Here is a 14009-nt window from a genome sequence, read left to right as displayed (position 1 = left end):
GTAATAAACCAATTTACACTTTAAGCTTGTTTGGTTTCTTATCTGATTTCCAGAGAACAGTTTTAGCTGAATGTATGTACAGTAGTTAATTACAACATAAGACTGTATCTCTGCATTGAGGTACAGTCTCACCAGTAACATTATCACAGACTCACCATCAGATTAATTTACTGCCCTAGCAATAGACAAGGTATTTTTTTAATGTTGTGGCATTTGTTCAATTATGAAGCTGCTCCTTTATGTAAAAGAACTGCAAGAACTGAAGGGAGGGCAAGAAAAGAAAATCCAATGCAAATTACAAATATTATTTCAAGCAACACACACAAAATGCTGGAGGAACTCAGAAGGGCGGGCAGCATCTATGGAAAAGACTACAGTTGACGTTTCGAGCCGAGACCCTTTATCAGGACTGGATAAAAGAAGATGAGGAGTCAGAGTTAGAAGGTGGGGGGAGAGGAGGAAGAAACACAAGGTGATAGGTGAAACTGGGAGAGAGACGGGTGAAGTTAAGAGCTGGGAAGTTGATTGGTGAGAAATACAGGCCTGGAGAAGGGGGAATCTGATGGGAGAGGATAGAAGGCTATGGAAGAAAGGGAAGGGAGAGGAGCACCAGAGGGAGGCGATGCCAGGTAAGGAGATAAGGAGAGAGTGGGAAAAGGGAATGGGGAATGGTGAGGCGGGAGGGGGGCATGACCAGAAGTTTGAGAAATCGATGTTCATGCCATCAGGTTGGAGGCTACCCAGATGGAATATAGGTGTTGTTCCTCCAACCTGAGTATGACCTCACCATGACAGTAGAGGAGGTCATGGATAGACAGATCGGAATGGGAATGGGAAGTGGAATTAAAATGGGTAGCCACTGGGAGATCCTGTTTTTCTGGCAGATGGAGCATAGCTACTTGTTGAAGTGGTCTCCCAATCTACGCTGGGACTCACCGATATACAGGAAACTACACCAGGAGCACTGGATACAGCAAATAACACCAACAGACTTACAGATGAAGTGTCGCCTCACTTGGAAGGACTGTTTGGGGCCCCTAATGGTAGTCAGGAGGAGTGTGTAGCACTTGTTCCACTTGCAAGGATAAGTGGCAGGAGGGAGAGCACTGGGGAGAGACGAATGGACAAGGGAGTCGCATGGGGAGCGGAAAGCAGAAAGTGGGGGGGGGGGGTAGGGAAAGATGTACTTGGTGGTGGGATGGCATAAACATTGATTCCTCAAACTTCTAGTAATGTCCCACCCCCTTCACTATTCCCTTTTCCCTCTCACACCCTATCTCCTTACCTGCCCAACACCTCCCTCTGGTGCTCCTCCCTCTTTTCTTTCTTCCATAACCTTCTTTCCTCTCCTATTAGATTCCCCCTGTATCTCTTTCACCAATCAACTTCCCAGCTCTTGACATTACACCGCCTCATCCCCATCAGTTTCACCTATCACTTTGTATTTCTTCCTTTCCACCTTCTAACTCTGACTCCTCATCTTTTTCTTCCCGGTCCTGCTGAAGCGTCTCGGCCTGAAACATCGACTAACCCTTTTCCATAGTTGAACTGCTGAGTTCATTCAGCATTATGTGTGTGTTGCTTGGATTTCCAGCATCTGCAGATTTTGTCTTGTTTGCAATTCAACAAATATTATTTGGAAGCTTATTGAGAATAAAAGCTGGTGAAAAAAGGTTGCATAAAAACTTCTTCACGATCATCTTGTTGTTGAGAACTGTTTAATATTCACTGAAAAGATGCATTTGTAAGGGGGTTTCGACTTTTATCTTACTGCGGAGGCTGATTAAAATGGCGTCTTTGTTATGTTAATGTAGGGAATGCGGCTTTGTTGTGTTAAACGCTAAGAAAGTTTGCACTAGCAGTTTGATTTGGTTTAGAGGGTGATAAGAGGGTGCTATTAACCAATTGGGATAGTTGTTATGGTTTTGTGTATTTGAAGATACTGTATGCGCGGGGTTTTGGGGCAGAAGGCGGGAGAGCGAGACAGAGGATGGACGATGTGCTATGATGTCCGCTAACGGGGTCGGACCCCGAGGAGGGCGTTCGGCAAGGAGACGGAGACGGACTCGTGTGGAGCGTCTGGTCGACCACCGTTGGTGGTCCCAGGCAGACGGTTGAGGTGGTCCGAGGGGTCGCAGGGTGAAGAAGAAGGTCCTTGAGCTCCAACAGTTTTGTGCACCAAGAGATTGAACTTTGATATGTGTGGCGTCTTTTATTTTCCTTTTACATTTTATTCTCTCTTAATTATATAGTTCCAGTAATATCTATAAACTGTAAATCATTTAATTGCATCTGGTGTATTGTCTGTTATTTGGGTGGGGTGGGGTACCTCACACAGCATCCACACAAACGAATTACCCAGTTTGGCGGGGCCGAGGCTGTTTCCCTAGACGACAGCGAGCCGAGCGACACTGAGGGTGGCCGGGGGGGCTACACATTGTTTTTGCAAATGAGCCTTCTTGTAGCTTTCATGCTACCTCTTGTTCTAAGACTCAGGCTCAGAAATTGAGTTTCATTTTCCGCTGATGTGCCAGTGTTAACACCCAATCTAATACACTGCAAAAAAAAATCAAGAGTTGAGCAAAATTCTGTTACGAACAATGCTATGTTATGTAGGGTGCCTACTGGGAGCAGTACAAGAGTTCACAGATTGTCACTGCCTCAATGAATGCCAAGAGGCAAGACAGAGTTTAAAGGGCTTTTCTCCATTGAACTGCTGCAGAAAACACAGCCATGGATGTGAAGGAGATTGTGGGGTGAGGCAGCACTTTCTCTTGTGACTCGGCATTTCCATGCAATAGTCCAACTGAACTGACTCTTGTATTAGGACTGGTCCCTGTAATTGGAATAACCCCAAACCACACCATGGTGCAGGCTTTGACTTAAAGGGAAATGATGTCACCATGGGGTTGAATGGTCTGCTCCTGTTCCTATTTCACAGGCCTTAGTAGGATCAGGCAGATGAATGCGTGGCTGAGAGACTGGTGCAGGGGGCAGGGCTTCAGATTCTTGGATAATTGGCATCTCTTCTGGGGGAAGTACGACCTGTTCAAAATGGACAGGTTACACCTGAACCCGAAGGGGACCAATATCCTGGCAGGAAAGTTTAATAGAGCTGTTAGGGAGGGTTTAAACTAATTTGGCAGGGGGATGGAAACCGGAATGACAGAATGGAGGAAGGGGAAAACAGAAATAAATCTAAGGCAGTGAGCAGTAAAGATGTCAGGAAAGACAGGCAGGTGATGGGGCAAATTTGTAGCCATTGGGATGAGTTCCAGTGCAATAAAGTTGCAGTGAAATCAAAGCGAAAAGTACCAAATACTGGTCTTAAGGTGTTATACTTAAATGCATGCAGCATAAGGAATAAGGTGGATGATCTTGTCGTACAGCTACAGATTGGCAGGTATGATATTGTGGCCATCACTGAGATGTGGCTGAAGGATGCATGTCTCTGGGAGCTGAACGTCCAAGGATACGTGGTGTATCGGAAGGATAGGAAAGTAGGCAGAGGGGGAGGCGTGGCTTTGTTGGTAAGAAATGATATTAAATCATTAGAAAGAGGTGATATAGGATCGGAAGGCGCAGAATCTTTGTGGGTTGAGCTAAGAAATCGCAGGAGTAAAAGTACCCTGATGGCAGTTATTTATAGGCCTCCAAACAGCTGCAGTGATGTGGACTACAAATTACAACAGGAAATAGAAAAGGCTTGTCAGAAGGGCAGTCGACGTTTCAGGCCGAGACCCTTCGTCAGTCCTGACGAAGGGTCTCGGCCTGAAATGTCGACTGTACCTCTTCCTAGAGATGCTGCCTGGCCTGCTGCATTCACCAGCAACTTTAATGTGTGTTGCTTGAATTTCCAGCATCTGCAGAATTCCTGTTGTTCAGAAGGGCAGTGTTATGATAATTGTGGGGGATTTTAACATGCGAGTGGATTGGGAAAATCAGGTCGGCACTGGATTTCGAGAGAGAGAATTTGTAGAATGTCTGCGAGATGGCATTTTAGAACAACTTGTTGTTGAGCCCACTAGGGAATCGGCTGTACTGGATTGGGTATTGTGTAATGAACCGGAGGTGATTAGAGAGATTGAGGTGAAGGAACCCTTAGGAGGCAGTGATCATAACATGATTGAGTTCACTGTGAAATTTGAAAAAGAGAAGCCAAAATCTGATGTGTCAGTATTTCAGTGGAGTAAAGGAAATTACAGTGGCATGAGAGAGGAACTGGCCAAAGTTGACTGGAAAGGGACACTGGCGGGAAAGATGACAGAGCAGCAGTGGCTGGAGTTTAGAAGTGAGGAAGGTCCAAGACAGGTATATTCCAAAAAAGAAGAAATTTTCGAATGGAAAAAGGATGCAGCCGTGGTTGACAAGAGAAGTCAAAGCCAAAGCCAAAGGAGAGGGCATACAAGGAAGCAAAAATTAGTGGGAAGACAGAGGATTGGGAAATTTTTAAAACCTTACAAAAGGAAACTAAGAAGGTCATTCAGAGGGAAAAGATGAACTATGAAAGGAAGCTAGCAAATAATATCAAAGAGGATACTAAAAGCTTTTTCAAGTACATAAAGAGTAAAAGACAGGTGAGAGTAGATACTGGACCGATAGAAAATAATGCTGGAGAAATTGTAGTGGGAGATAAGGAGATGGCAGAGGAACTGAACGAGTATTTTGTATCAGTCTTCACTGAGGAAGACATCAGCAGTATACCGGACACTCAAGGGTGGCAGGGAAGAGAAGTGTGCGCAGTCACAATTACGACAGAGAAAGCACTCAGGAAGCTGAATAGTCTAAAGGTAGATAAATCTCCCGGACCAGATGGAATGCACCCACATGTTCTGAAGGAAGTAGCTGTGGAGATTGCGGAGGCATTAGCGATGATCTTTCAAAAGTCGATAGATTCTGGCATGGTTCCAGAGGACTGGAAGATTGCAAATATCATTCCGCTATTTAAGAAGGGGGCAAGGAAGCAAAAAGGAAATTATAGACCTGTTAGCTTGACATTGGTGGTTGGGAAGTTGTTGGAGTCGATTGTCAAGGATAAGGTTACAGAGTACCTGGAGGCATATGACAAGATAGGCAGAACTCAGCATGGATTCCTTAAAGGAAAATCCTGCCTGACAAGCCTATTACAATTTTTTGAGGAAATTACCAGTAGGTTAGACAAGGGAGATGCAGTGGATGTTGTATATTTAGATTTTCAGAAGGCCTTTGACAAGGTGCCACACATGAGGCTACTTAACAAGATAAGAGCCCATGGAATTACGGGAAAGTTACATACGTGGATAGAGCGTTGGCTGATTGGCAGGAAACAGAGAGTGGGAAGAAAGTGATCCTATTCTGGTTGACTGCCGGTTACCAGTGGTTTTCCACAGGGGTCTGTGTTGGGGCCGCTTCTTTTTACATTGTACACCAACGATTTGGATTATGGAATAGATGACTTTGTGGCTAAGTTTGCTGATGATATGAAGATAGGTGGAGGGGCTGGTAGTGCTGAGAAAACAGAGAGTCTGCAGAGAGACTTGGATAGATTGGAAGAATGGACAAAGAAGTGGCAAATGAAATACAATGTTGGAAAGTGTATGGTTATGCACTTTGGCAGAAGAAATAAACGGGCAGACTATTATTTAAATGGGGAAAGAATTCAAAGTTCTGAGATGCAACGGGACTTGGGAGTCCTCGTATAGGATACCCTTAGGGTTAACCTCCAGGTTGAGTCGGTGGTGAAGAAGGCGAATGCAACGTTGGCATTCATTTCTAGAGGAATAGAGTATAGGAGCAAGGATGTGATGTTGAGGCTGTATAAGGCGCTGGTGAGACCTCACATGGAGTACTGTGGGCAATTTTGGTCTCCTTATTTAAGAAAGGATGTGCTGACGTTGGAGAAAGTACAGAGAAGATTCACTAGAATGATTCCGGGAATGAGAGGGTTAACATATGAGGAACGTTTGTGGGCTCTTGGACTGTATTCCTTGGCGTTTAGAAGAATGAGGGGAGACCTCACAGAAACATTTCGAATGATGAAAGGCATGGACAGAGTGGACGTGGCAAAGTTGTTTCCCATGGTGGGGGAGTCTAGTACGAGAGGGCATGACTTAAGGATTGAAGGGCGCCCATTCAGAACAGAAATGCAAAGAAATTTTTTTAGTCAGAGGGTGGTGAATCTATGGAATTTGTTGCCACGGGCAGCAGTGGAGGCCAAGTCATTGGGTGTATTTAAGGCAGGGATTGATAGGTATCTGAGTAGCCAGGGCATCAAAGGTTATGGTGAGAAGACGGGGGAGTGGGACTAAATGAGAGAATGGATCAGCTCATGATAAAATGGCGGAGCAGACTCGATGGGCCGAATGGCTGACTTCTGCTCCTTTGTCTTATGGTCTATGGTCTTATGAACAAGACATAAACACACCATGCAGCTCAGAAGCAATTTTAATCAAAAGTCTGCAAAACAGTGAACACAGAACATAGAAACTATAGCACATTACAGGCTCTTCAAGTCACCACTCAATTATGAATGAAACATAATTGATGTTTTAGCCTAAATGCTGAGCACTGAATATTCAGGTTGCCAAATACTGCAAATAAGACATCAATATCAGATTGCAGGATCTTTAACTTTAATATAGCTGGAACAAGACTTCCTGACTTTCATAAGGAAGGTATGCCTTATGCCATCTTTACCATCCTATCACTTTTGTGTTTCTACTTCAAAGGAGCTTTGGACTTGCATTGCAAGATCCATTTGTGCATCAATGCTCATAAGGATTCTGCCACTTACTATATATAGTCCTCTTGCATTTGACCTCCCAAAGTGCAACATCTCACACTCATCTAAATTAAACTTCATTGGGTATTTCTCTGCCCACATTTCCAGCTGTTTGATGTTCTGCTGTATCAGTTGAAAACCTTTCTCACTATCCACAACTAATTTTCATGTCATCCACAATATTAATATTGTGAATGCTGATTCTTTGAAATTTTAATTGTTTCTCCCTTTAGACATCTAATATGTGCTACACAACAGGAATTCTGCAGATGCTGGAAATTCAAGCAGCACACATCAAAGTTGCTGGTGAACACGACTAATATGTGCTACAGTAAGATTGGAATTGTAACTTTTGCACATTTAAATGTAAAAACAACTGTAAACCATATTGACTAAATGTATGAACAAGTTCAATATAGGATATTAATATTTTTCAGAACATTGAGTGAAATTAAACATACCTCTGGGGCAATATAATCAGGTGTGCCACAGAAAGTTGTAGTTGTGATGCCATTCAGAATACCTTCTTTGCACATTCCAAAATCAGCTAACTTGCAGTGCCCCTCAGCATCCAGTAAGATATTGTCCAGTTTCAGATCTCTGCAAGGTAAACAACAAACATTTTAACTATTAGCTGCACTAGGCATGCCATTTCACTTGAACAGATCTCATTGGATATTAAGTCCACTGATGAGAAAAATACTTCCATTTTATGGCCTTTGATTTAAAAGGCTATACACTCAAGTCCTATTTCAGACACAATGCAGTATGAAAGGAATACTTAGAGGTCCATTGTTTTGAATGTGAAGTTAAACAGCCTTATATGCTCTCTAGAGTTGCACATAAAAGGCCCCACAGTACAATTTCAAAGAACATCTGAAGAAATTTTGACATACCCTCAGTTCACATCACAGAAAAATGGACAACTTTGCCAAGTAAGAATGGGAACAGGAGTAGGTCAATTGGGTTCCAGAGCTTGCTCTGCCATTCAATAAGATTGAGGCTGATCCATCCTTGGCCTGAACACTACTGTCCTACATTCTTGTCTACTTATCTCCAACTTGAGTATATTCAATGGCTCCATCTCTATAGCTCTCTGGGTACAGAATTCCAAGAATTATGACTTTTTAAGGAAAGAGAAATTCTCCACATCTCTTTTTTATAAAAGTGACCCTTCTTTCTTAAGCTGTGACCCTTAGTTCTTAGACAAGTTCGCTTGGGGAAGCATCCTCTGAACATCACACTTCTCCATAACATCACATTTAGGTTTTTTAAAATTTAGTCTGGATAGGCACAATCTGTGTAACCTTCTTTTCTACATCAACTTCTTCATTTCAAAAGTCAACCCAGTAAATTCCCCTGCTTTGCTTCCAATGCAAGTGTATTCTGCCTTATGGAGACCAAAGCAAAATGTAGTACTCCAAGTCTGGTCTCACCAATGCCCTTAAAGCTGCATCAAAGCTTCCCCTTGCAATAAAATTCAACATATTTCATGAACCTTCTTAATACTTCATTGCATTTACATGCCAGTCTTTGTACTTCACGCACCAGGTCCCCCAGATACTTCTGTACCAAAGCATATATAATCCCATTGCATCTAAATACAGCTACCATCAAGTTGCAGAGGGTGGTGGGGTATGGGTGTTGCATTCCTGGAAAACAGATCATATCACGATTTTCCATCATGTGAAATTATGACATCTGAGTGTGCTTTAAGAAATGTGATTTGAAATAAATTAATTTTGTGTTTATTTATTTGCTTCTCTTTGAATAAAGTTTGTGAATACAAATTTTATTCCGTATCTCAAATTTTTGGATAGTGTTTTGTGAATTCTGTAAGGATGAATTATTCTTACCTAAATTGGCTGTAATGCAGGGGTTGCCTGTAATAGTTTGCTTAACATTCTTTCCTCAGAAATGCTAACCTCACATTGTTCTATATTATACTCAATCTGTCCACTTCTTGCCCATTACTTAAACCACCTATATCTCTTTGCAAGCACTAGTGTTCTCCTTGCCAACTTACCTATCTTTGCATCATCAGGAAATTTGGCTACTGACTCACTCTTCCTTCATCCAAGCTAGTAATATAGACTGTGAATAACTGAGAACCCTGTTCTGCTCCCTATGATAATTCATTAATTAGTAATTGTCACTCCAAACTGAGGCAGTTATCTCAGCTTCTCTAATTCTGTCATTTAGTTAATTCCCTAGTCGTACACATCGCCCAATCTTGTGTGCTCTTGTCATTTTTAGTAACCTTTTATGTGGCATCTTACTGAATGCATTTTGGAAATTCACACAGATCTCAGCTGGTTCCTTTATGCAACTTATTTGAGTTGAACTACAGCAAGATTTCCTCCCCCCATCAAATCACATTGGTTTTATTTCATCAGAGTCCCAGAGCAGACATTAGTTGATTCAAGGTTTACATTCAGGTTATAAAACAAAGTCAAACAGAATCATTAATGACAGTGCATCCCATTCCTGATGAACAGAAGGGGACTGGAATGTCAGCACCACCCTGACACCCTCCATTTCAGCTGAATGCATGGTCACCACTGCAGACGTAAAGTCTGTCTTCTGGAGAGTGTACCCACGAAAAGCAACTGGCTGGATGGTGTCCCTGACTGTGTCCTTAGATCCTTTGCAGATCAGCAAGTGGGGGTAATTGCAAACATGCTTCACCTCTCCCAGTTTTAATCTGAGGTTCCCAGCTGATTTTCTGTCCTTACATATATTGACTATATATTAAAAATAACAAATATATTCAATGGGATACTCTGAAAGATGTTATATAACTCTATGGTTACTTCTAAAAATATTTATAAAGTATGAAAACACACATCTAAAAGTAGCATTTTTAAAAGAAAAGGAAACATGCTTGCCTTGTTTATTTTCTGTAGTGATAAATTGTGTGCCTGTATACTATTGGTGTCTTTGGGTAATGTGCTGATGGACTCCGATGACATTGTACAGCAGGGATACCTAATTATATTTAGCAAGGATCTGCTTCTTCACTCACTGATGTTTCTGAAGTCCAGACCCTGTGTCATGACTAGTAGGACTCTAATAATTTCATAAACTTGATTAATTTGTGCAGTAAGTATATCTCCATCCACTCTGAAAGAAAGAAATGAGCCTCATTTCAAATTTTGAAGTAACTGCTTTCATCTTTGGCTGTACAGATTGAGATGATATTATGATTGATACCCAATGGCAAAATAAAGGTGCAGCCTTAATCTGTCTCCACTATCCATCCACTGTGAAATGTCTGACCACACCATGTCGTGAAAATACATCTAACTGCTCTGCGTTTAGATAAGTTTCTACATGGGATTTTATAAGGACGTTTTACAAATTGAGTAAATATGCCGTAGTAGGGGCAGCCTTTGATCCCGGGGATCATGGGTTTGCGCCTGCGGTGGACTGTGTCCTCTCCAGGTTGCAGGCCCGGGCGGGAAGATTTGAAGAACCAGTTGTTGCCCATGCAGCGGGTTCCCCCTCTCCACATCACTGATGTAGTCCAAGGGAAGGGCAAACGCCGATACAGCTTGGCACCAGCGTCGTCACAGTGGTTGCCAGAGTGAAGTTGTAAACAACATCAAGCTGCCTTAGGGACCCCGGCTCCGGATTTCTTCCTTGGGGTTTACTCCCAAAGCTTTTCCCATGGGAGGGTATGGCTGGAAGGCAGGGGAGGTTTAAAATCAGAGTTTTCCTTCTCCTGGGCATCCAAGGCTGACGAACCCCACCTGCCCGAAGCAACTGGTTTATGGGGGGCCAGTGGTCCACCTTCGCCCCTTCTCTTGTTCCACCAGGCCCAGTAGCTAGGCCACATGTGATGGCCAAGAGTTAGACTTGATCATCAGAGGCTGCTAGGGATGCACGCTATTTGAAGCACTTTATAGATAGTGGGAGCTTATCCCCACTACCACCCCGGCTATGACAAACTTAGGTTATTGCATAACACAAATTGTCATTTTTAAAATGTTTGTTCTGTTATCTATGAAAGGAGAAAATGAAGTTATCCACTCTCTTTACGGCAAATAGCTTAGTAGTTCAATGAGAAGAGTCTCCAGAAAGTTCACTCAGTTCACTCTCCACCTTCTCAAACTGAAATGCCCCGAGATGACTGAGTAACGTTCAGCTTTCACTCCAAAAGATCCCAAATTAATTACCAGCGCAGACTGCACCTGTAGTTCCCCCCGTTGCATTTAAGAGCACACATCAATGCCTGCAGGGAGATGGCTGCTACAAAATCCCTGGCAATTAGAATGATGGAAGAGATATGCACTAGCTGCGATGAAAAACAATTATTTGCACTACTTAAAAACACAAAGTTAGGAGGAGGGTTATTATTTATGAGACAGCAAAATAAGTTGTTTATATTGCTGTTGATGTCAGATTTAAACACAATGTAAATGTGCTTAATGTATTCAGATGGAAGTCTGGTTCTGCAAGGCAGCGGCTGTACTCACGGCATGGCCTGTACACGTCATGAGAGGATACAGACATCTGGAACAAGTGTTATTGATGTACACCCTGATATCATACTTTTACTACTAGAGGTAGAGGACGGCTGTTACTTAAATTGTCTTCAATAGTTGTAATCAGACCATTATGGGACCTCATTTTGTATCCTAAAGAGGCCTGTTGCTTGAACTAGGCGTGTATTGAAATTATCCAGTAGTAGGTGGTCTCTTTTAGTTTGGGATTGGCAATATAAGCAATACAGTGCCAAGTTTATCCCCAACTGAATTTGGAGCATTGACTTTCATTATTTCCTCTACTTACTAGGCTCAAAGAGGAAAAATGCCTGAGGTACTGAGAGTTATTGTGAATTGTATCCAACAAAAATACAGCATTTAAGGTTAGGAGACGACAATGGAGAAGACTAATACATAAATGTTGTACTACAATGCTCTTCAGAGAGATTAACTTGTATCCAGATCGATATTTAACTCAGGCAAATTGATTAACTTATATTCATTCCCTCAGAAATGTCTCATCATGATGTGCCATTGGATACAATCAGAATCAGGTTTATTATCAATGGCTTATATGATGTGAAATTTGCTGTTTTGCAACAGCAGTACAGTGCAAAGAAATAAAATTAGTATAAAATATGTAATTAATAAATAGTGCAAAAAATCCTTGGGGTGCAGATCTCGGACAATCTCACCTGGTCCAGGAACATCACTGGGATTGTGAAATGGGCCCAGCAGAGATTGCACTTTCTGAGGAAGTTTAAACAAGCATCACTCCCCACTAACATCTTTAGAGGCGTGGTTGAGAGTGTGCTGACCTTTTGCATCACAACCTGGTACTCCAGCTGCAGTGCTGTCGACAAAAAAGCCTTGCAGAGGGTGGTTAGGGGAGCAGAGAAGGTTATTGGGGTCTCCCTACCTTCTGTCCAAGACCCCTTTCAGAGTCGATGCCTCCAGAAGACACGGTACATCATTAAAGACCCCTCACACCTTCTCCATGAACTGTTTGTTCTTCTGCCATCAGGCAAACGTTACAGGAGCATCAAAACTAAAACCACAAGGCTACTAAATAGCTTCCTCCCACAGGCAGTCTGACTGCTAAATAGCTGCTCCACCTGACTCTGCTTTGGACACTTTTAACTTGCACTGGACACTTATAACTGATTTTAACTGACATGTGGCTGTTGTGTTTTACTATTTATTGTTATGTTTATTATTTAGAGTTGCGTTTGTTATATTATGATTGCACTGCTCCTGGGAAATGCTGTCTCATTCTGCCCTGCAGAGCTGATGTACGGTTAGAATGACAATAAAGTTTTTTGAATCTTGAATCTTGAATCTTGAAATAATGCGGTGGTGTTCACAGATTTGTGAACCAGTCAGAATCTGATGGTGGAGGGGACGAAACTTTTCCCAAATCACTGAGTGTGGGTCTGCCACCAGATTTTGCAATGATCCATGAACAGTACCTCATTAATCCTTCATTTTGCACTTTTTCAAAACTTTTATTTCTTTGCACTGTACTGCTGCCACAAAACAGAGTTCATGTCGTTTAAATCAGTGATAATAGTTTTGATTCTGATTTTAAACTTGATACATTTTCTTAGAAATTCACAGGTGAATTATGACATCTTTGTAAGATATATTTTCCCACTCGCAAATAGTAGTAGTTCTGATCTTTCATTATTATTAAAATACAAATCATACAGCAACTTCCACTGCTAATATATACACTGTCAAACATTTGCCTGAGATACTTTGATCCTTCATAAACTGCAGTACAATGGTAGTTTGTCAAAAGACTTGCTCCTGAAATATAGATCTGTTCATCCCAGTCAATGTAATTACAATATGACATCTCAATAACTATCAAAACAAACTGCTACTCAAGATTTCCTCATTCTTAAGGGGAATTTTACATTCCTTTTTCCAATTGAAATTATATAAGTGAAATCTGTGCAAATACATTAATATTGGCTCATCTGGTTTGAACATATGATGGCTAGAACATCAGATAAAAAAGATTGAATCTATCAATGTTGCATCTGTTGGTATCAAAGCATTAATTCTTCAAATGGCTTTTAAACATACATAAAATCCACTACCATACTTACTGTATAAATATCCAATTCAATCTATTGAGGAGACTAAGCAGTTACTGTTTTCATTTGCCTTTTGTCAGAGAAAATGAAGAACAGGTAGAGTCTAGTAGTAGAGCTACTAGGACTTGATGTTTCAATCCCTATGGTAAGTCGGCACTCTCGATGTTGGCAGTGGACTTGGAGTGGTGACAAGGAGGGAGGGTAGGTACGTCATCGGGGTCATCAGGTGGGCAGCCTCCTTCTTTGACATTTCGTTGATAAGCCCACGACGTCTCCAGAGGGCTCAACAGTGCTACCTGGTGTCCCAGATACACCCCCCTCAGTTCCATATCCTCCTATCTTCATCTTGCAGCCCAGATGTTGTCTTTCCTTTTAATCTAAATCCAGTAGCTGCTTTCTTCTGCTGCATTTGACAAGGACTTGATTGCTTGTTGGGGGGAGTGACCCCTCACCCCCTTCTTCCTCAATAGACTGGTCATAGCTGCAGCAATGAATCCCCTGCATCCCACTTCTACAGGGAAAATCTTGGTCTTCCAGCCATTCTGGGCAGCTTCAGTTGCCAGTTCAGAGTACTTGGTCTTTTCCCTCTCATAAGCTTCTTCAACACCATCTTCCCATGGTACTGTCGAATTCAGGGCAGTACAAATTTACTGTGTTACA

At 42.1% G+C, this 14009-nt stretch overlaps 1 protein-coding gene across 3 annotated transcripts in view; it reads right to left on the bottom strand.

Annotated features, from left to right (window-relative positions):
* Window positions 1-14009, bottom strand: part of prkcea (protein kinase C, epsilon a) — a 651762-nt gene that overhangs the window by 33737 nt on the left and 604016 nt on the right. For 2 of the 3 annotated variants that reach the window (XM_072264998.1, XM_072264999.1), the window contains one exon: window positions 7222-7360. In XM_072264998.1, the coding sequence (XP_072121099.1) occupies window positions 7222-7360 (139 nt within the window). Of the gene's footprint in view, window positions 1-2358; window positions 2557-7221; window positions 7361-14009 lie in introns of all 3 variants that reach the window. The other variant, XR_011886793.1, reaches the window with a different exon arrangement.

The sequence above is a fragment of the Mobula birostris genome, chromosome 8, assembly GCF_030028105.1.
Source record: "Mobula birostris isolate sMobBir1 chromosome 8, sMobBir1.hap1, whole genome shotgun sequence".
Lineage (NCBI taxonomy): Eukaryota > Metazoa > Chordata > Chondrichthyes > Myliobatiformes > Myliobatidae > Mobula > Mobula birostris.
Note: the sequence above shows the minus strand (reverse complement) of the source record. Positions and strands in the feature narration are given on the sequence as shown.